Genomic DNA, 21,745 nt, shown 5'->3' on the forward strand with positions numbered 1-21,745 from the left:
AGGATAGGCTTTCAATTAACTAGCTTGCATTATTAGTTAAGATAACAATGTTCACAGTCAAAATCATTCCAGCAAAGAGCTCACATAAGAAAATAGTGTGATTGTGTTGACAGAAAAATACTCTGAGCCAGGCATGAATTCTTGCTCTACTTAAAATCATGGGCCCTTAGAGAAGGTCTTCAATTCTCCATTGCTTTTTCCATATAATGAGGGTACTGCAGTCTCTCTGATGATGCTTTTTCGTCTTTGTTCACTTATGCCAAGGCTTTCTTTCTGTTACTTATTTAAATTATCTTTAAGTAGTTGCACAGAGGAGTTCCAATTCAATATATTAAGTTATTTTTTTTTGGGGGGGGTCCAGTTGTGGGCCTCAACTCTGGGTCTGGGCGCTGTCCCTCAGCTCTTCAGCTCGAGGCCAGCGCTCTATCACTTGAGCCACAGCGCCACTTCCGGATTTTTGCTTATGTGGTGTTGAGGAATCGAACCCAGGGCCTCAAGCATGCAAGGCAAGCGCTCTACCACTGAGCCACCTTCCCAGCCCCAATGTATTAAGTTATGAGTAGAATGGGTCATGATCAGTATCATCCTTTCCATCATTCTCCATCTCTCCCAACTCCACCCATCCCTCAAGTTATCTAGTTCTATTTTCACATATGTACATTGACTATTACATGAGTCAAGGCCTTCACATCCAGCTTCCCTGGATATTCCCTGTGCATCCTTAGCATTTATATCTGTCTTTCACATTATCCTGCAACTTGGTCAGATTTGCTTTGACATATAAATAATGTTTTCCCTACCAAATCTTTGAGTAAAAATTGGTATTCCAGATGGAACACACAACAGCCCACCTCCAGGATGTACCTATACTTTAGAAGTATTGTTATTAAATTAATATTCAGGGCTAAAAATATCTAACAGATATGCATTAGTAGGAATATTCTAGCTGTTAAAATATTAACGTTGTTTCGACTAGTATATACTTGTTCCCCAGGTAGCTGAGCATTATCCACTTCCTGCATCGTTCCTCTCCATGGGCCCTAAGGATCCAGGAGGTAAAGTGCTAAGGCTTGTCCTTAGAACCCCAGGATCCAAATCCTTGTTTAGGAATTGTATCTTTTTTTCAAACGATCCTCTTACTTCTAAGATGCTGGTTAGAGTAAAAGACCAACTGAAGCCAAAGTCAAATGACTTGAAGACTGTGAGTGAAGTTCATGTTTTTAGAAGCTTTTCTTTTTTTCTTCTACTGTCTGACCAAGTGGATCTTAGCAAAAACTTATTTGTACCGAAATCATACCATAAAGCCACTAAGTGTGAACCCAGGTGGCAGATCCTCTCCATTAGAAATCATGAAGGCAGGTATCCAAGGAAAGAGGGGAAAAGTCCAACTGTTGGCCAAGTTGTAATACAGATCAAACATCCCCCATCCAAAAACACAGCCTCTCACATGCACCAAAATCCAACGTTATCTGAGCTCCAACATGACATTGTAAGTGGAAAGTCCACACTGGACCTCAGGGAATGACTGACCAATCTAAACAGGCGCAGTAAAATGTATAAGCTAATCTTCCCACTATGTGGGTTCTTAAGTCCATGTCAAATACACATGAATTTCCTGTTTTTAAACTTGGGCTCAAGCTCTTAGGTATCTTATTATGCATAGGCAAATATAGCAGAAACCTGAAAACGTTTGACCCAAACATTTTGGACAGAAATGCTCAAGCCATAGTACCTTCTCAGCACATCATCCTGGTCGTGTTTGACCGCGTATTTCACAAGGACTAGCATTGCAACACTCCGGAGGGCATGTGAGGGCCAGAAGCCATGATCAGCCCATCAGATGCTGGGTAGGGTGTTTATGCTGGTTACCGAGCCTGTTCAAATGGGTAGAAATCTTGATAAAAGTTAGCTTGTTTAGCAAGGAAATCAATTTTCACAAATGTATTAGCTGACTTGTGCTGAAAAAGACTGGCATTAGGCTTCCTTCAGGCATAGTTGAACTGAGGGCTCAGTTGGTATTCTCAGGACACTGCACCAGGACATCTCTGGGCTCTGCCTTCCTTGCTGTGGGCTTTAGTCTTGGCTTCATGAAATATCAAGATGGTGGCCACAGCAGCAACTCCATCATCAACAGTCATCTCAGGTTTCAGGGCCAGTGGGTAAGAATAGGAGTCAGCCTCCAAAAACATCCAAAGAAAAACCTGCTTATTTCCCATTGGCTATGATCTGGTCACATTACCACTCTCTACCAATCAGAGAAAAATACAATTGACCGATGGATATAGGCTTGTATCCTGGACCACATAAAAGTCACAGAAACCACAGCCCCTTAAGAGTGAGAAGGACCAGCTTTAAAGAAGAAAATCAGAACACATTGACTAGACAGTGAACTAATACCAGGGCAGTAAAATAAACAGATGTCCACTACAGTGGGGCTATTGGCTTTAGTTCTACTACTGCTGGGGCAAAATAGCTAAGAATAAATTCAGCAAATCACACACTTGCACTGAAGAGAAGAGGCACATGACTGTAAGGAGCTCAGCCTCTTTTCTCTGAATAGAACATAGTTCATACTATCAAAGACAGATGCTTGTTTATTCTGTACTGAGCCCTCTTAGCCAAGAGAATTCCAAACATCCTTTCTTCTGTAGTTTGATGGTGGCTTTACAACTCTTATAAAGAGAAACTGGTGAAGGGGATTTAAAATGGAGTCAGAACTATGTCTGGAGGAGAGTTAAAGGCTGCATTACTTCACAGTTCTGGAATTCATAGCAACACAAAGTCATCTTATTGGCTCTAAGAGGTGCATCTTTTTAATCTATGAAACAACTTTATTTGGATGAAATTGACATCTTAAGAGATTCCTCCACCCCACTTCCTGCCCCAAGACTGAACTATGAAATAATTCCTATTATTTTTAATATACACTATTCTCTTGGATTTTTTTTTTTTTTATGTCTGTCGTGGGTCTTGAACTATGGGCCTGAGCGTGTTCCCCAGCTCTTCAGCTAAAGGCTAGTGCTCTATCGCTTGAGCCATAGCACCACTTCCAGTTTTCTGGTGGCTCATTGATTAGAGTTTCACGGACTTTCTTTTTTTTTGGCGGGGGGGATTGTCCGGTCATGGGGCCTGAGCTCTGGGCCTGAGCACTGCCCCTCAGCTCTTCAGCTCAAGGCTAGCACTCTACCACTTGAGCCACAGCGCCACTCCTGGCTTTTTTCTTTTTTGCTTATGTGGTGCTGAGGAATCGAACCCAGGGCCTCATGCATGCAAGGCAAGAGCTCTACCACTGAGCCACCTTCCCAGCCCCATCATGGACTTTCTTGCCCAGGCTGGCTTTGAACAGCAATCCTCAGATCTCAGTCTCCTGAATAGCTAGGATTACAGGTGTGAGCCATGGGCGCCCGGCTTTTCTGTTGGATCTTGGGAGGCAAGAAATTACATGCAACATTTTTTTTTGCTGTGTGATAGGACTTTTTGCTCTCATTTTTCATGTCCTTTGGTATATTATGAAGTCACACCCTTTTTAGAAATGCAAATTCCGAAGCAGTTATTATTGCTTTCTTATAACACATTAATTTGAGATAATTGATCTGAGGAATTGTTTACCCAAATTGCCCATGACAATGCTATTGGCATGGATTTTAGTAGTAGTACAAATTTTGGGAACTGGTCTCTGATGCTGAACATTTGAAGTTTGTTTTTTTTTAAAGTTATTATTTTAATAGAGTCTTGGTGTTTTTTTGCCAGGGGTCAACCTAGGATCACCATGTTCCTATTTATGTTTTGTGTACATATGCAGACATGCACCACTACACCAGGCTTGTTTGTTGAGATGATGGTCTTGCTAACTTTTTTCTGGGTTGACCTTGAACCATAATTTTCCTGATCTCTGCTACCTGGAATTACAGGCGTGAACTACTACACCTAGCTGGAGATAGTTTCTGGAAAATATTTGTTCTCAACCTAGCTGAAATCAGTTCTTTGTGAGCTGTTTCTAATGCTAGTTTAATGAAACTAATCTCTCTGAATTGAAAAAGCATCTATCTTTAACTGAACTTGAGAGAATGGTGGATTCTGATTCAGATGAGATTTTAGCTAGGAAATGGCAACCTAGAATGAATTTGAATGTTTTTATAGTACATATAATACATATACTATGGTACACACAATCTCTGTTCCACTGTGATTACAAAGAAGTCCTGGCTCTCATACATGGAATCCATGTTTCAACTCTTTATCATGGTCTAAGTATTCTCTGTCAGATGAAATTCTTAGAACAAATGATGGACACAAGTATGGCAGGCTAGGAAGGCGGTTAACACCTTTAAGAGATCTTCAAGATCTCACAGGAATGGCCCACAACAGGCACTCAAAAAATAGTTAATCAGAACAGAATGCCAGTGGCTCATGCCTGTAATCCTAAATCCTAGCTACTCAGGAGGCTGAGATCTGAGGATCATATTAATCTACTTCTCTCATTTCTAGCAGCATCAAGATATTCACCTTCGAGGCATCAAAATATTTAGTGTGGCAATTATTTTAAAAACTGCCAATGGGAATATACATGAGTACAACCTTTACAAAGAATAGCATGGAGGTTCCTGAATAAACTAAAAAGAGACCCATTATATAGATACCCAACATTGGGTCTCTATCTAAAACAAGTGAAATCAACACATTAGCCAGATATCTACACAGCTATGTTTATCACAATACTTAAGACCTGGAGTCAGTGTTGGAGCCCATCAAAGAATAAATGAATAAATAAATGTGGTACATATACACACACGATGGAATATTATTCACTCAGAAAGAATATAAAATACTGCCATTTGTGACAAAGTAGACAAAATCTGGATAATGTGTTAAGTAAAATAAACCATAGAAAGACAAGTACTATATGTTCTCTTTGATATGTGGAAAATAGAAACATCAACTCAGATGTAGAATAGTGATTAATAGAAATTTAGAAGAGGTGGGGAAGGAGGGTGATTGATTCGAAGTTGTATGCTTGTGCTGAGATATCACACGGAGCAACAATAATACCATAAACACATATTAATGAAAAACGTTAAGAGAGAATGTTATACTAGGGAAATATTATTCAGAGAGAATATGTGCAGCTTTTTTTTTCCAGTAGCTGATCCTATGTATTAAAAACGTACATAAAGGGGCTGAGAAGGTGGCTCAGTGGTAGAGCACTTGCCTTGCATGCATGAGACCCTGGGTTCGATTCCTCAGCACCACATAAGCAAAACAAAAAAGCCAGAAGTGGCGCTGTGGCTCAAGTGGTAGAGCGCTAGCCTTGAGCTGAAGAGCTGAGGGACAGTGTCCAGGCCCAGAGTTCAGGCCCCACGACCAGACCCCCCCCCAAAAAAAAAATGTACATAAAGCCGGATACTGGTGACTCATGCCTGTAATCCTAGCTACTCAGGAGGCTGAGATCTGAGGATTGTAGTTCAAAGCCAATCCGGGCAGGAAAGTCAGTACAACTCTTATCTCCAATAAAACCTCCAGAAAACTGGAAGTGGCGCTGTGGCTCAAGTGGTAGAGCGTTATCTTTGAGCTGAAGAGCTGAAGGACAGCGCGGAGGCCCAGAGTTCAAACCCCACAACACAAAAAAACAACAACACAAAATCAGCTCCTTGAATTATGAAAAATAAGATACAATGTTGATTGTTCCACAATATTGGCAGAATTTCTATAATCTGGAGGGACCTATCACCATTTTGTCTAAGTTCTTAGTTCCCCAAATGTATCCATCTTAGAGAATCCTGGAGTTATACCATTCCAATGGTGACATGAGTAGATATTAGACACCCTAGAAATGTGTCATCTGATACCCCCATGTTTTGTTTTGTTTTTATTTTTGTTTTTTCTTTGTCAGTCATGGGGCTTGAACTCTGGGACTGGGCACTGTCCCTAAGCTTTCAGCTCAAGGCAAGCACTTGAGCCACAGCACCACTTCTGGTTTTCTGGTGGTTTATTGGAGATAAGAGTCTCACAGACATTCCTGCCCAGACTGGCTTTGAACCACGATTCTCAGATCTCAGCCTCCTGAGTAGCTAGGATTATGGGCGTGAGCTACCAGCACCCAGACAAATTGTTGAACTTGTTGTTTGTTCCAAACCCTCAGTTCCCAATTTCTCAGATTTTGACTCCTCCCTACTTTGTAAGTTTACAAAAACATGTTACAACAATTTAATGCTTTATTTTTACTTTCTCTGCTTTGCTGATTGCTGGGGTTGGAACTCAGGAAGAAGAATCCCAAGAAGATCCTACGTGCCCTGTGGTGGAGCAAACAGCGACATCAGGTAGAGTGCCTCAAGTATGGCTTTTTTGCTGAGCTGCTGTTGCCAAAAGCAGGATTCAGAGCATCCAAGAGCTTTGCAGATTGCAAAGGAAAATCTGTATGTCACAAGTGATTGGAAACATCACTAGGAATGTCAGTGAGTGATGGATTCCAGACTCCACATCTGGGCGGTGTGGTCACGATGCAGAACACAGCTTTTCCTTTTCTTTTGTCTTTGCTTTATTGATGACAGTCCTAGAACCAACACTGGTGAAGTAGATGGTGATGATGATGATGAAAATATGTTAGCTTCAGTAATGCAAAAATATGGCATGTGACGGTTATTTACTAAAGGACTCAGGATTCGCTGGGAAAGATGAGATCAGTTTGTTGGTTTGGCGTGTTAGTATCTAGTCAAACTTGCAGCTTTGCTAAGAGCTATTTATGCCGTACTATACTCATGTGGAAAGGCACACATTAGAGTGTTAGGTTTTAAATAAGAAGAGGTGGTTGCCAAGTAAGAACCACGCCATGCACGCGGTATTCAGGTAAGGGGTAAGTTTATTCATAGTTCTGGCTGGTACTAGGCCAGGTTAGCACTCCACGAGGCTGGGAAATGCCTGGGAAAAGGAGCATCTGGCCCTGGGCTAGGCCTTATCTAGGGTGGGGGGAGGGGGTGAGGAAAGGTGTGGCCACATCTAATCCAGGTGTGACCTCAGTGGATGCAGATGTGACCTCTTCCCGGTGTGCCAGTTGCACAGGTAACTGCAGGTACTGGGAGGAGACTTTGCTGGAGGAGGGTGGAGTCTGCTCGCCATCCAGGAGTGGACCTTACATAGAGAATTTAGAACTCAGTGTATGACTAAGGTCTGGAGGATAGGAGAAGTAACAGTTGATATAAGAATAAACATAGCTGAATGGGCTTACCAGTAATGAAAACTAAATCTTAATACTCTTGTGATCTATTTTACAACTGCTTTGAAATTTTTTTTAATATGAGTTAGTATTAGATGATGGCTCCAAATGAGTTTGCTGCTGGGAGAAGCTCATGTTCTTAGAATTTAATGGAAATCAGGGAGCAGGGATAAGAAATTAGATGTGATCGTGGGAACGATTATGCGAAGTCTGGGGCAAAGGGGCCCCCCTGCTCTGATATAGATGCAATTAACCAACACTACCATTTTCCTGCACACCCATGTTCTCCTTACCAGGCTGCCTGTACTCCCACCAAGACTTAGCTTGCTTTAGTTTAATGCTTCCTTTGTCACTGCGATCCCCTTGTAGAGCTTTGGGTGGGAGGAACATCACTTTCAAATAAAAGATATAGGGCTTCTCACACTTTGTAAACTTTGCTTGAGCACACTGATTTTGGAGAGTTTCCTCCATTTAACTCCTCCTCTTCTTCTTCTTTCTCCTCCTCCTCCTCCTTCTCCTATCTCCCTCTCTTCCTCTTATTCTTTTACTTTTTGTAACACTGGGGATTGAACTAAGGGTCTCACTTGTATTCACACTTGCCCTAGAGCTCACTCACTTTTGCCATGTCTTCAGTCCTTTTTTCTTTTTTCTTTTCAGAGAAGATTTCTCACTTAGTCGGGCAATGGTGGCTCATGCCTGTAATCTTATCCACTCAGGAGGCTGAGATCTGTGGATTGAAGTTTGAAGCCAGCCCAGGCAGAAAAGTCCCCATGAGACTTTTATCTTCAATTAACTACTCAAGAACTGGTAGTAGCACTGTGACTCAAAGTGGTAGAGCACTAGCTGTGAGCAAAAGAGCTCAGGGACAGTGCCCAGGCTCTGAATTCAAGGCCTAGGATTTACTTACTCTGCCCCTCCCCAAAACCCCAGAACTCTTTTCTTTTTCCCAGGCTGGTCTTGCACTATGATCTTCTTGTCTCTGTCTCCTGTATAACTTGGATTACAGATGTGAACTACCAAACTAGGCTGATTCTCACTTCTTTTTCCAGGATTTCTTCCCCAATGGGTATCTTTCTATTATTTCCTTTGTGTACTCATACTTTTAGTTTTAGTTCATTTGAGTCAGATGCTTGATATTTATGAATCATTCCTTGAAATCTTGTTAGATTAATCTTCTAGATTGTTTGAAAAGAATGTCTGTTCTTTTCGTATATTTTCATATATGAACACTGATTGAATGCCCACTATGTGCTAGATACCATAGTAGGAATTATGTTGGATTAAGAGTGTTAAAAACATCTAGGCACTGGCTCCTGCCTATGATTCTAGTTACTCAGGAGGCTGAGATCTGAGGATTGCTGTTCAAAGGCAGTTTAGTCAGGAAAAGTCTGTGAAACTCTTATCTCCAATTAACCACCAACAAGTTGGAAGTGTGGCTCAAGTAGTTGAGTGCTAGCCTTGAGCAAAAGAAGCTCAGGATGGGGCTGGGAAGGTGGCTCAGTGGTAGAGCGTTTGCCTTGCATGCATGAGGCCCTGGGTTCGATTCCTCAGCACCGCATAAGCAAAAAGAAAAAAAAGCCAGAAGTGGTGCTGTTGCTCAAGTGGTAGGGTGCTAGCCTTGTGCTGAAGAGCTGAGGGACAGCGCCCAGGCCCAGAGTTCAGGCCCCACGACTGGACAAAACAAAAAAAAAGCTCAGGAACAGTACCCAGACTCTAACAAACCCAAGGAATGCCACCAAAAACAAAGACCTTTTATTGAAAAATGCCATTTAAAAGTGTGCTGCATTCTTTAGATAGAATATTTGTTATCACAATAAAGAAAACAGTTACAAAATGGAACCTGGGCTATGTTTATAACTTTGTACAGAAAAAGGAAGAATAAAATCAGGACCCATGAAAAATGGTGTCATATTGGGTGGCAGCCTTGTGGAGCTAAGTCTTCCTTGGATATGGCCAGGAAGTTGTATTGATTAGAGAGAATAAAGCAAAGATGCTTGCTAATAGTGGCCTAGCAACAGGAACTGGGTATTGGTAAGAAGGCACATTTGAAGCCTTCCAGCATGGAGGACAAGCCAGTTTTTGGAAGGAGCTGAGGACAAGGTCATACACGCTCTCCCTTGGGCATCAGCCTCTCTTCTCGTGAGTTGCTATTTCGGAAGCAACTTTTCTGTATTAGAATTCTCCAGAGAAACAGAAGCATTGGAATGTAGGCTTGGTAAAAGACGAATGATAAATGATGTGCTCATGTGATGTTGAAGGGTGAGAAGTCCCAAGACTGATCTGAAGGCCCTGGGAAACTAGTAGTAACTCTAGTTCAAGTTCAAAGACCTGAGAACCAGAGGAACCTCTCAGTCTAACAGCAGTGGAAGACTGAGGTCCTGGATCCTGCAGTCTGGCAGGAAACAAAAAGAGCAAGTCCCTCCTCCCTCTGCCTCTGCTCATGATAGATGGAGATGATTCTACCTTGAATCCTTGGCCTGCATATTACAGTATATTATGGCACTTCCAGCCGCTGAGCCAAATCAAACAGGACTAAACATTAGTTCAGTAAATAACACGGTACCATTGCGGTATTTTTAATAGACCTCAGACCTTAGTGAGGCCTGACCCCCCCTCCCCCCTCAAAAAAAGCAGGAAAACTCTTTCCCAGATCAAAACTGCAAGTTATAACCATCATTCAGGACAGTGTTATGTCCTTGAAGCTATTCTGGGTCTCAGCAGATGCCTCCCATTTTATATTTTATTAGTAGTAGTATTATTATTAGTTGGTACTGGAGTGCAACTCATGATTTTGTGCTTACTCGGCTAGCTTTTTTGGCTGACACTCTACCACTTGAGCCACATCTCCTGCCCTGAGAGAATTCTGTGAAACATTTTTGTTTTCTTATCTTTAAGTAATTGTACAAAAGAGTTGTCATTCATCAAATCAGTTTATGAATACAGTGCATATTGACCAGTGTCACCCCTTTCAACGTTCTCACCCATCCCTCCCAACCCACCCCTTCCCTTACTTTTCTTAATTTTAGGTTATGTGTCGAAGTTTTTGCAACTTAACAAAGTAGTTTGTGTGTACAATGCTTCTTGATCTGTGTCACTACTTCAACAACATTGCTCCCCTTGGACCCACCCCTGCCCTTGTATTTCTCAATTCTGTGCATTCTCCTCTCTTCCCCCTTCATTCTTCTACCCTTTTCTCCTTCACCTCACTCTCCCTTCTGGCAAGTACCTATTTTCTGGTGCTTATTTTGTTGGGCTTTGACTTAGTCCTTTTAAAGAATTAAACTATTTATGTTCTCCATAGAGTCTATTACACTTCAGTTAATTCATTTGTAACCCTTGCTTACCACCCAATGTGTTTACTTGTAAAATTATAGGTGCATTCTAGCTATCACAAATGAGGGAAAACATGCAACCTATGTTTCTGACCTATCTCTTCAATGAACATCAATGCAAAACTTCTCAATAAAATTCTGGCCAACTGAATCAACAGTTAACCAAAAAAAAAAAAAAGTAAATAACTATCCCTCCCCCCCCCCCAAATACACTCTGATTAAGTAGGATTCATCCCAGGAATACACACCTGAGAGAATTCTTTTTGCAAATAAATTACACCTTTTCCAAAGCAACAGCAACAAAAATGAAACATGTTGGCTCTATTTCCTTATTCCTCTTTCCTATGCATGGCTTTATAAACAGGGCTAGTTGTGTTGAGGATAGTGGTACACAACAATAATCCAGCTCTTGAGAGGCTGGGGCAGGATGATCATGAGTTCAAGGCTGGCCTAAGCTATCTAGCAAGACCCTGTCGAAAGAAAGAAAGAAAAGAAAGAAAGAAAAGAAAGAAAGAAAGAAAGAAAGAAAGAAAGAAAGAAAGAAGAAGAAAGAAAGAAGAAAGAAAGAAAGAAAGAAAGAAAGAAAGAAGGAAGGAAAGGAAGGAAGGAAGGAAGGAAGGAAGGAAGGAAGGAAGGAAGGAAGGAAGGAAGGAAGGAAGGAAGGAAGGAAGAAGAAAGAAGGGGAGCCGGGCGCTGGTGGCTCACGCCTGTAATCCTAGCTACTCAGGAGGCTGAGATCTGAGGATCGCGGTTCAAAGCCAGCCCGGGCAGGAGAGACCGTGAGACTCCTATCTCCAATAAACCACCAGAAAACCGGAAGTGGCGCTGTAGCTCAAGTGGTAGAGTGCTCGCCTTGAGCTGAAGAGCTGAGGGACAGCGCCCAGGCCCAGAGTTCAAGCCCCACGGCCGACAAAAAAAGAAAGAAGGGGAAAAAAAGAAAATGACCAAATGAACCAGGTCAAGTATATTTGCTGAACAGCTTTTAAGCATGTTTAAAAGAGATTTTGCAGAATCTCTATTATCTGTTAGATTGCACTCCATATGTGCTACCAAGGTCTCAAAGATTCCAACACCTGGTCTTACAAAGGCCATCCTCTAAGTTAGAACCATTTAATGTCTGCCAAAGGGTGTTTTTTTTTTAAAAAAAAAAAATCAGAATACTGTCTTTTTGCTAAAGGTTTTCTGGAGCTGAGTGGGCTCCATCCTATTTTCTGAGCTGACTGGGCTTCATTTATGCTGAAGAAAAATTTCATTTCCTGTACAAGTTAACCCATTGCAACCATGAGATATAGAAGACACTATGTTGAAAAAGGAACTTTACAATTTAAGGAGGGGTGGAGTGGGTGGGGGGGGGGGAAGTGTAGTTGTGGAAGTGGGAAGGAAGGGATGGTAGGGGAAAAACAAAGGAGGAGGCAACAATGCTTGCTAAGAAATGTACTCATTACCTTGCTCATGTAACTGTAACACCTCTGAACAGTATTTTCACAATAAAAAACTTATTTAAAAAAAAAGGAAGTTTTCATTTCCTGTGGTTTGTAAGTTACTTAAGTGTGAAGTAACAAACCTCAAACAGTTAAAACTCTTCAACTAAAAATGCAAGCAGTGAAGAAAACAATATATGTATTTTGGTAACCTTGATGGGGAAGTGAGACCAGAGATACAACAAGCAGTAACAGTATGGGCGAGGCCAGACCCCATGGTCAGGTCCACCCATCAGGCCTACTTGATGGGCAAAGACAAGGAAATCCATTTTCTGATCATTCAAAAGCAAGTGTGCTTTTCTGTTTATGTTTATGATAGCAGAATCATCATATTTCAATCACACATTCACTTTGACTATACTAATAGTTTGTTACCTTCACACAGACACAAATATTCATTTGACATATGAATGCATGGACCACCATTTATATAAAACAGCCTGTGGTGTAAAACAACACCAACCAAGACTGTTGCTGATCTGGGTGTTTAACAAAGCAAATGGTTTTAAACCACAAGAACATCAGAGATGCATCAGATGCAGGTCATGCCTTTGAAAAGAACAATCATCTTTTTTTCTATAAATATTTTTTTATTGTTATCATAAAGGTGATGGACAGAGGGGTTACAAGTACACAAGTCAGAGCACATTTCGTTTTGAACAGTGTCACCCCTTCCCTCGTTTTCTCCCGGTTTTTCCCTCCTGTCCCCCCCACAAGTTGTATAGTTCATTTTCCACAGTGTCTAGTGAGTACCACTGCTGCATTTGTTCATTCTTTGTCCCACCATTTCTGTGCCCCTCCTTACTTTCCCTAAAACAGATAACTAACAAACAAGATAAAGGAAAAAAAAAAAAACAACAACAACAAAGACAAACCTCTTGTTTTCATTTCTTGGAGCTAATTTCAATAAATTTAATTTTATATGATCAGATGCACATAGCTATGGAGCTGTTGTGATCCTTTCCTAAGAATATCCTCCTTTGGTCTCACTCTGTGTGACTGCCTAGAGACCTGTATAATTTATTCATGTCCCAGTGTATTTTTTTGCTCTTTCATCATCCAGTGTTTACTGGATTTCTAGGCACACTCGAGTAACCACTCTGGAAAGCAGTATGAATGTTCCTAAAAAGAGTAAACATAGAGCTTTCCTATGTTTCAGCAATTCCACTTCTGAGCATTTATCCAGTAGACAATAAACAAGGCCACACTAAAGCTACTAGCACAACCATGTTCATTGTAGCATTATTTACCAAGATATAGAATCAACCTAGATGCCCCTCACTGGATGAATGGATCAAGAAAATGTGGTATATATACACAACAGAATTCTACTCATCCATCAGAAAGAATGATATTATACCAAATGGAAAGTCTTGGAAAAATTATATTGAAAGTTCTTTTTTAATCTTGAGTTTACTCTGTATATCACCTTTATAATAACAATTAAAAATTTTTTTAAATTTGAGTTCAGGATTTTCCCAGTCTCTTTTCTCTCTGACAGAGAGTCTAAGTCTTCATGAAAACCTTTTACTAGAACAAATGTACTGGGTTGTAGATGACTTTTAGTGAAGACTTCATCCCTGTATGACATGACATGGTCCCTTTATGAGACATGACTTGGGCTGGAGATGTAGTTTCTCATTGACAGAGCACTTGTGTAACAGGTGTGAGGCCCATTTTTCTATCCTGGGGTGGTGGTAAGGGGGACTTGGCTATTTCACCTTTATTTTAGTCTAAGAGATCCCACTAGTTTGTCTCTGTTTCAGATACTAGTGATTGGAGTTTTCATTCACCGATAAGTTCTTCTCAAGAAGCAGAGGCAACTTGTGGTGGAGATGTATCAAGAAAACATACTTTTCTTTTTTTCTCTTAGAATCCAATATTTTCATTTCAGGGTATGTTTGAAATATTTCTAAATTTAATTTTTATCTTTAAGTAGTTGTAAAAAGTAGTTGCCATTCAACAAAGCAGTATATGAATACAAAGCATCTTAATCAATATCACCTCTTTCATCATTCTCTCTTATACCTCCTAATTCCCTTCCTTCAATTTTCTTAATTTTGAAGAATGTGAATTGAATTTTATAACTGCAGCCCTATGAAAGTGATATATTCCTAATTCTAAGGGCTTGGAACATTACTGGGTAGAAAGCTATGGTCTCTGGCACCTAGTCACAAAGAGAATTTACTTGCAGATATTGCAATATCAAGTATCTGCAAGAGAGAATTATTATTATTATGGTCACTATTATTATTATTATTACTTTCCTAACTTTTCTCAACTGATTAAGTCAGTTGGTATTGCTTTCTATGGTAAAGAGGTGATTCCTTAGTCACTAGGAGTAGGTGATATTGCTTTGGATGGAGAAAGCTGCAATGCTCGGTGTCATGTATCAATCTGCTTCCAGTCCATTGACATTTTGTATTAAGAAAGAGCCAGCTAATAAAACAGAATTTCAAAGTTGTCAGCACTGTCTTAAGACCCCCATGGCTCTGAAACACAGTGACCATCTTCAGAGTCTCCCAGAAAACAATCTCTCATTTTTCCCCCCATTTCTCTATATATGCAGAGAGCTAATTGTTCCCAGGTTTTTCGAATTCAGAAAATCCAACAAATCACTACTGTTCATGAACAGGAAAATGTTGAAGATGAAAAAATGAAGATTTGGTTTTGTCATTTGGGTCCAAGGTACATATGATATGCTGTTAATTCACTGGACAATGAGATGCACCCATCTAGCAAGCTATTGAAGTGTTCATTGTGTCTATATGTGTCCTGACCTTGATACTTCTTTATGGCATATTATTTTATACCCAAGTTTGTGTCTCTTCAAGTAGTAGAAATGAAGGCATGGAAATTTCCAGAATTTTACCCTCAAGGTACATCTGTTACCCAGAATGGAATTTTCAGTGTGGTAGTACTTGGAGCAGAATTGCCTAATTTGTTTTACACCAGAAGATACATTGTCCTAGCCACCGCCTCTGCCTCCTCCTCCTCCCTCTTCCTCTTCCCTCTTTTTCCTCTTCCTTCTTTCCTTTTCCTCTTCCTCCTTCCCCTCCCCTTCCCCTTCCTCTTCCTTTCCAGCCTTCACTTAGAATATCTTTAATGACTAGTTAAAAGAAAATGGTTTTCCCCTCCTATCTTGAAATTGACTGTTGTAAAGCATGTTCATTTATTTCCATATATAGACTCGATTTGGATGTGCTTGATATGAGTTTGAGTGGATTTGAATCACAGTATCATTTCTTCTTGAGTCCTCAAACAGGGGTTCTAATGTTCATTTTAATTGTTGATTGATTCTGGATGAACTTAAGTAATCACATACCCCATTTTCAGCCTTTTTTCTCTTTTTAAAAATAGCTTGGAAAGCATACTTCCAGCTTCTCCTCCCTCATTGCAATCTCTGAGATTAAAAAACCCCCACAGAACAGCAAAATAGCAAGGACCTTTTTCAATTGAATTATGAATTTCTTCTTGGCAAATTACCTATAATTAATCATTTCAAATAATATGAGGTAATATGTTCCTCACAGATATTCAGAATGCAGTAAATAATTTGGAAATACTGTAAGACAATCCTAATATTTTAATGACTAGTGTTCTAAACAGGGAAGATACACTTTGTAGATGATTTGTGTTTGGCTTGCAGCTTTCAAATATTTTTAATATAATTTTATTGTTATTATTAAGGTGTTATACAGAGAGGTTACATTACAGAGAGGTAACGAATAAAATTTTTTTTGGACAACATCACCCCTTATTTTCTTTTTTTTTAGTCAGTCATGGGGGCTGAACTCTGGGCCTGGGCGCTGTCCCTCAGCTCTTCAGCTCAAGGCTAGCACTCTAAGCACTCTGCCACTGAGCCACCTTCCCAGCCCCAATATCACCCCTTTTTTTGTTCCCCTCCCCCCAGGATTCCACTCCCATCCCTGCCCAAGTTGCACAAATATTTTGTTTTAAAAAATTAGTTACCAGTGTGTTGAAAAACTGGAAAATTTCATGAGAAAAATCCATGTTCCATTTTCTTTCCGACAATTGTAAGATCTAGCCAAATCAGTCCTGGATTCCAAAGTAATAATAAAAGAAAAGTTAGCTTAGTTTTACCTCTAGCTGTTGCCTCTTATTCTGTCTTGCTGCCACAGTATCTGAGACTTAAACCCTTAGCGTGTAGGAGAAACACCAACAAATAGTAAACCTTATCATTTTTCCAGCAAGAAGAAATTCTTTCCACGTGCATGTAGTTTATGAACAGTTTTGTGTGTTTTTGCTCCTTTATCAGAAATGTTTTTGACTGTGAGCTGAGTACCAGGTAAGGCAGTGTGGAGGCTGTTGCTATGGAAACAGGGGAGGAAATGTTAGCATCAAGCTTGCAAGCTCTTACCTCAGCCAGCCTCTTTACACAATTCCCCAAAGCTTCCTGAATTACATTCTATTGATGTGAGGAGAGAGTACTATGCTGTTCAAAGACTTATCATAATTTTAGTAACAGAGGATTACAAAAGGTTTTGCAATTATGAAGGGTATCACCAAGAAATGCAATCATGGGATGGGTTGGTGTGTCTAGACCACAAGAAATACAGGTCCAGCTCCATAGTCATGACAGAAAGTTAGTTTCAGGGAAAGCTTGGGGCCTAGATTCTTCTTCTCAGCCATCTCTTTTTATGGAAGCTGCTGTGCGCCTTCTGAAGGACTTCAGTGAAGGGTACTTGTGTCTGCTCTTGCTCAGCAAGGTTGATGGTAGAAAATCACCTTGGGTACATTTGCCTGTCTGGATGGGTGCCTGAAACCTTGTAGATGGAATTTGATCAAGCATGACTCCAGTGTAGACAGTAATCATAGAAGATGTCAGCTTTGCTGTCAAAGGAAAAATGGACAAAATGAATTGTCACTGGCTTTTACTAGGCCATGGAAATAGAACAGAAACTAGAATTAAGGTCTTTGTCCAGGTGATCACCAAGCATTTATGGAGCCTTCTTGTCATGTTTGGCACTGACTATGTTTTGCCTACTTTATTTTCAGTCAGAATCAGCTACTGCTCACAACCTTAATGATCATGTTTCCAGAAGTTTATACTTTATGATTTTTTTTTTCTGGATTGGAATGCTTTTCATCACTTTCTGGCTTTAAGTAGGTTCACAGTATGTGGCTCATTCCAATAACTTGAAAAAGCATAAAGAAAGTGGGAAATTGTATGAATTTACTCAGGTGATGGTGACATTCTCAATTCTAAACCCATTGACTGTGTCTTGAATTAGTATGGTCTAGTCATCAAATTGGATTTTAGCGTGTCTGGGATCATATTTTAATTGGTCTATTGTGGCACCTGAACACAAAATGTTTGTTGCTCATGGTGTCTTTGACACCAAAACGCAACCAGTAACTAACACTGATTAAATTCTTGCACTGTAGGAGGTATCATGCTAAGTACTTCATGTGGATTTCTTAGTTAATCCTCTTAACAGACCTATGTAATGTGACTATTTTATCCCCTCTTTGCAGATAAGGAAACTCTAGCTTAAAAAGTCAATTTATCCAAGGACATACAGCAAGCAGGGCTTGGAGCCAGGACTCAGTGCAGTCCTGGTTAAGTCCAAAGCGATCTTAGCAGCTCTACAAAAACCAATGTCTTCTGGAAAGCATTGGAAATTTCTGAGCAGTTCCATAATAAGGTTAACTTTATATCACTCTGATCTGAACACATTTATCAGTAGAGATCTTATATCCATGTCCTTTAGAAAGTCTAATCTTCTTGCTTTGCTAAAGTGGGGAAAGTTTGAGACATAGTAAGTTCTTGGAATGTTCCCTGAACACACAGAGTGGAGTTCAAGTACAGAAATGAGTCATCAGTTTCGTTTAGGTTTGGTGAAGTTGGATGTCTATGTTTTCACCCTCACTTCACTGTTTTAGATTATTATATTTAAATCTGGTAGAATCAAAGGCAATGACCAACATCCCCCAAACTTGGCCCTTCTCTGACTGTACAACTCTGTGTGATTGTGTGTAATTGTGTGTGTGTGCATGCTGAGCTTGAACTCAAGGCCTTGCATTCTCATTTAGCTTTATCACTCAAGAATGGTACACTACCACTTGAGCCACACCTCTATTTCTGGTTTTTTGTTGGTTAATTGGAGATTAAAGACTCATGAACCTTTCTGCCCAAGTTGGCTTTGAACCTTGATCTTCAGATCTCGGCCTTCTGAGAAACCAGAATGAAAGATGTGAGCCACGGGCACCCAGCTCATGACTGCATAACTTCTGTTTGTGGTACCACTATTCACTATGCCTTCCACCTTCAAGACTGTACCGAACTCTTTCTTTTCACTTAGCCTATGGAATTATGTTACATTCCATTGTTTATTTCTCCTACTTCTCCTAATTGTGTGTGTGTGTGTGTGTGTGTGTGTGTGTGTGTGTGTGTGTGTTGCAGGGAATCAAACCCAGGGCCTTACATATGGAAGGCAAGCACTCTACCACTGAGCTATGTTCCCATCCTCAACCTTGCTAGTTTATTTTAGGTCATTATTCTCTCACACACCATTGTAATAGTTTCCTCACTGACATTTCTGTGTCCAGGCTTCACATGTTTTTATACATCCTACAAGTTGTTGTCATAGTTTCTGCTTACTTACAAAAATCACACCTAGACTTGGGGGTCTGGGTCCAATTCTATAGCCTCTAGGAAGTAATAATGCATAAAGTAAGAAACAATCTCTAGATATGGGATGCCTTCGCTTCTGTGGCAGAGATGGGCTAGTTATTTATTACCATATTCTCTTCATTAACCCTCATATTGTTGGATGTAGTTGTAATCCCAACTATCAAACTGCATTTCCCAGCTCCCTTACAGAGAAGGCTAGTCATCTTAACAACATAGAGCTGTTAAGATGTGTCTTTATTTGGTTCCCTCTGGAGTTGGTGCTGACTTAAGGGTTATAATATAGCTCATCCATTTAAGATGTGCTCTCAGCAAGCATAAGTTACATATATATTTATGAAAGAATATAAGGAAGGCAGCCAAGATGGTGTGAATTATTAGAAGAATCACCTTGGTGATCGGGAAACTCAGGGATGTTCCTCAGGAACTGAAAATTCCTCCATTATTCCTGACACATAACATACTACTCTTCTTGAGTTTGGAGTGGAGTATATGGAATGAGTAAAGACAAGGGACTATGGATGCTTTTGGGAAAAAAGTAGTTATTTCCATTTTTTGCAGTGCTTCTCCTAATGACCTGGGAGCTTCTTTAAGGAAAGACAGTGTCTATGTATTTTTATTCCAATCATTGCACTGTACACAGTACTCATAAAATCAAGCCCTACCAAATCTTTACGGAACAAGGAAACTGAACACCATGAATTTGGACAATGACTTGCAAGCTGCTGTGTTAGCAGATGCAAAGATCTGAAAATGAAGAAGACAGTGTCTTGTCTATGGAGAAACTGATCATGAATTTGTGCATGAAATGCCATTATTTGCAGCTGATACATTTGGGGAGGTAAAGGCAGAAAGGGCTCAGGCCTTTTGTTAGACTAAAAACAAGATGGCCATTCACTTTTTGTTTTTTCCAGCCACCCTTAGCTCTTTGGCATCTGCTGGAAAAGCCAGACTTGGCTTTGCGTTACCATGACGTCTGAGCTATGAGAGCTGATTCTTTCTCCCCACTTGTTCCTCATAAAGCCCAGGAAAGATTATTCTAGCCATATCTGAATAGCTTGAGTTAGGTGCTTACGAACAGAGGAAGTGGTTCCCTAGCAACAGGAGCCTCTAAAAGCCTCTTAGTGCCCAGTACTTCTCCAGGCCTTTTGTTTCTTTCCTTATATGTTGCCTGTCAGCAAACTTCCAGGATGAGTGCACCTGCTCCTACAAGACCAGTCTGTTAAATTCCACTGTGTTTCCATTTTACCAAGTCAGATTCTCTTCCTCTTTGGGTCTGGGACCTTCCTTTTGAGGTTTGGGGCCTGTTTCATTCCTGGTTAGACCATAATCACCTCAGATCTTACTTCCTTCTTTGTTCTTTAGATTGTAATCCAAAATAGAAAACACTGAAGTGATGAGAATATTTGAACTGAGTTTTCTTCTATCACTATTGCACATTTTCTTAAATGTGCTAAGTGTATTAAGAATAGGTTTAATATTCCTTTGTTTCTCCTCAAAAGAATTGATTCTCGCTGCATTCTTATTTTAGACTTTTTGCAGACCTCAGACAAAATCCTCATGTATTGTTTACTGCTTTGGGGGTTTAACTCAGTTCCCTACAATCTTTAGACAGATATTCTACTGCTTGAGCCACACCTCCAGTTTCTTTTGCTCTCATTATTTTTGATAAAGGGCCTTACAATTTGCCCAGGTTAGCCTATTTTTGCTTCCCACCATAGCTAGGCGGAAAGACATGTACCACTAGACCCAGCTTCTCTCTGTTGAGATGGATTCTTGTGAACTTTTTTGCTTGGGCTGGCTCCAAACTGTCATCTTCCTTGTCTCTCAGCCTCCTGAATAACTAGAATTAGAGGCATGAGTTACCATGCTAGGCTAAACTTATCTTACTATAAACATCTACTATAAACATGAATATGAAAGATAGTAGGATAAAAATAAATTATCTACTTACAGTGTGTTTATAAAAAACACTGCTTAGGGCCTTAGAGACAGTCCTTCTCTCTTTCCCTCCCCCAGCCCCAGTTTAAATTGATGGAGACCAAAGCATGTAACTGTAGCCTGAGTCTAGAACTTCTAACTAAAAATGCCTTGCTTTTTTTTGGGTGGGGGGGGAGGGAGTTTCGGTCGTGAGACCTGAACTCTGGCCCTGGGCGCTGTCCCTCAGCTCTTCAGCTCAAGGCTAGCGTTCTAACACTTGAGCCACAGCGTCACTTCCGGCTTTTTTCTTTTTGCTTATGTGGTGCTGAGGAATCGAACCCAGGGCCTCTGGCATGCAAGGCAAGCGCTCTACCACTGAACCACCTTCCCAGCCCCCTTGCTTGGTTTTTGTTTTTTTTTTTTGGGTCCGGTCGTGGGGCCTGAACTCGGTCTGGGCGCTGTCCCTCAGCTCTTCAGCTCAAGGCTAGCGCTCTACCACTTGAGCCACAGCGCCACTTCCGGCTTTTTCTTTTTGCTTATGTGGTGCTGAGGAATCGAACCCAGGGCCTTGAGCATGCAAGGCAAGCGCTCTACCACTGAGCCACCTTCCCAGCCCCCCTTGCTTGGTTTTTAAATAGCAATATGCATGAAAGCAGTACTCTCATGGGAGATGGGAAAGCATCTGCCTACCAGTTGGCAGTAGCTTGGAAGAATTGAACATCTGGCCAAGACTGCTGGTGATGCATGTCAGTATGCAGCTAATCGTAATCGAGCTTAACAGCCCCGGGAACTCTGGTCATCTGTTGGTTCTGGTTCTCTGGAGAAACCTAAGACACTTTTCTATCCACTTATGCATTCAAGCAACGAATATTTATGATGTGTGTCTCCTCAATGGACGATGCTATAGATATCTTGTGGGAAAGCATGAATGGCATAACCTTAGTGAGGTCATCAGGTAAAAGAGAAGGGTGAGCTATATACCCAGGTAACAAGTAACTATTAAGCAAGATGGCAGTCTACAGAAAGATGAGCCATGCAAGATAGATATCCTCTTAAATCACATCTGTTCATAAGAGGTCTTGGGTGATCAAGTAGACTAAGTATGAGGGAGGAGGAGGAACTGGAGGAGAAAGAGGAGGAGGAAGAG

The 21,745-nt window shown here is 40.7% G+C and overlaps 1 protein-coding gene across 1 annotated transcript in view; it reads left to right on the forward strand.

Moving 5' to 3' along the window:
* Fam107b (family with sequence similarity 107 member B) overlaps positions 1-21,745 on the forward strand; it is a 178,331-nt gene that overhangs the window by 68,623 nt on the left and 87,963 nt on the right. Inside the window, exon 2 of the mRNA XM_042685999.1 lies at positions 6,260-6,317. Coding sequence (XP_042541933.1) covers positions 6,260-6,317 — 58 coding nt within the window. The remainder of the gene's footprint in view (positions 1-6,259; positions 6,318-21,745) is intronic.

This window comes from Dipodomys spectabilis, unplaced genomic scaffold (genome assembly GCF_019054845.1).
Source record: "Dipodomys spectabilis isolate Male_0828 unplaced genomic scaffold, ASM1905484v1 ptg000096l, whole genome shotgun sequence".
Taxonomy (NCBI): domain Eukaryota; kingdom Metazoa; phylum Chordata; class Mammalia; order Rodentia; family Heteromyidae; genus Dipodomys; species Dipodomys spectabilis.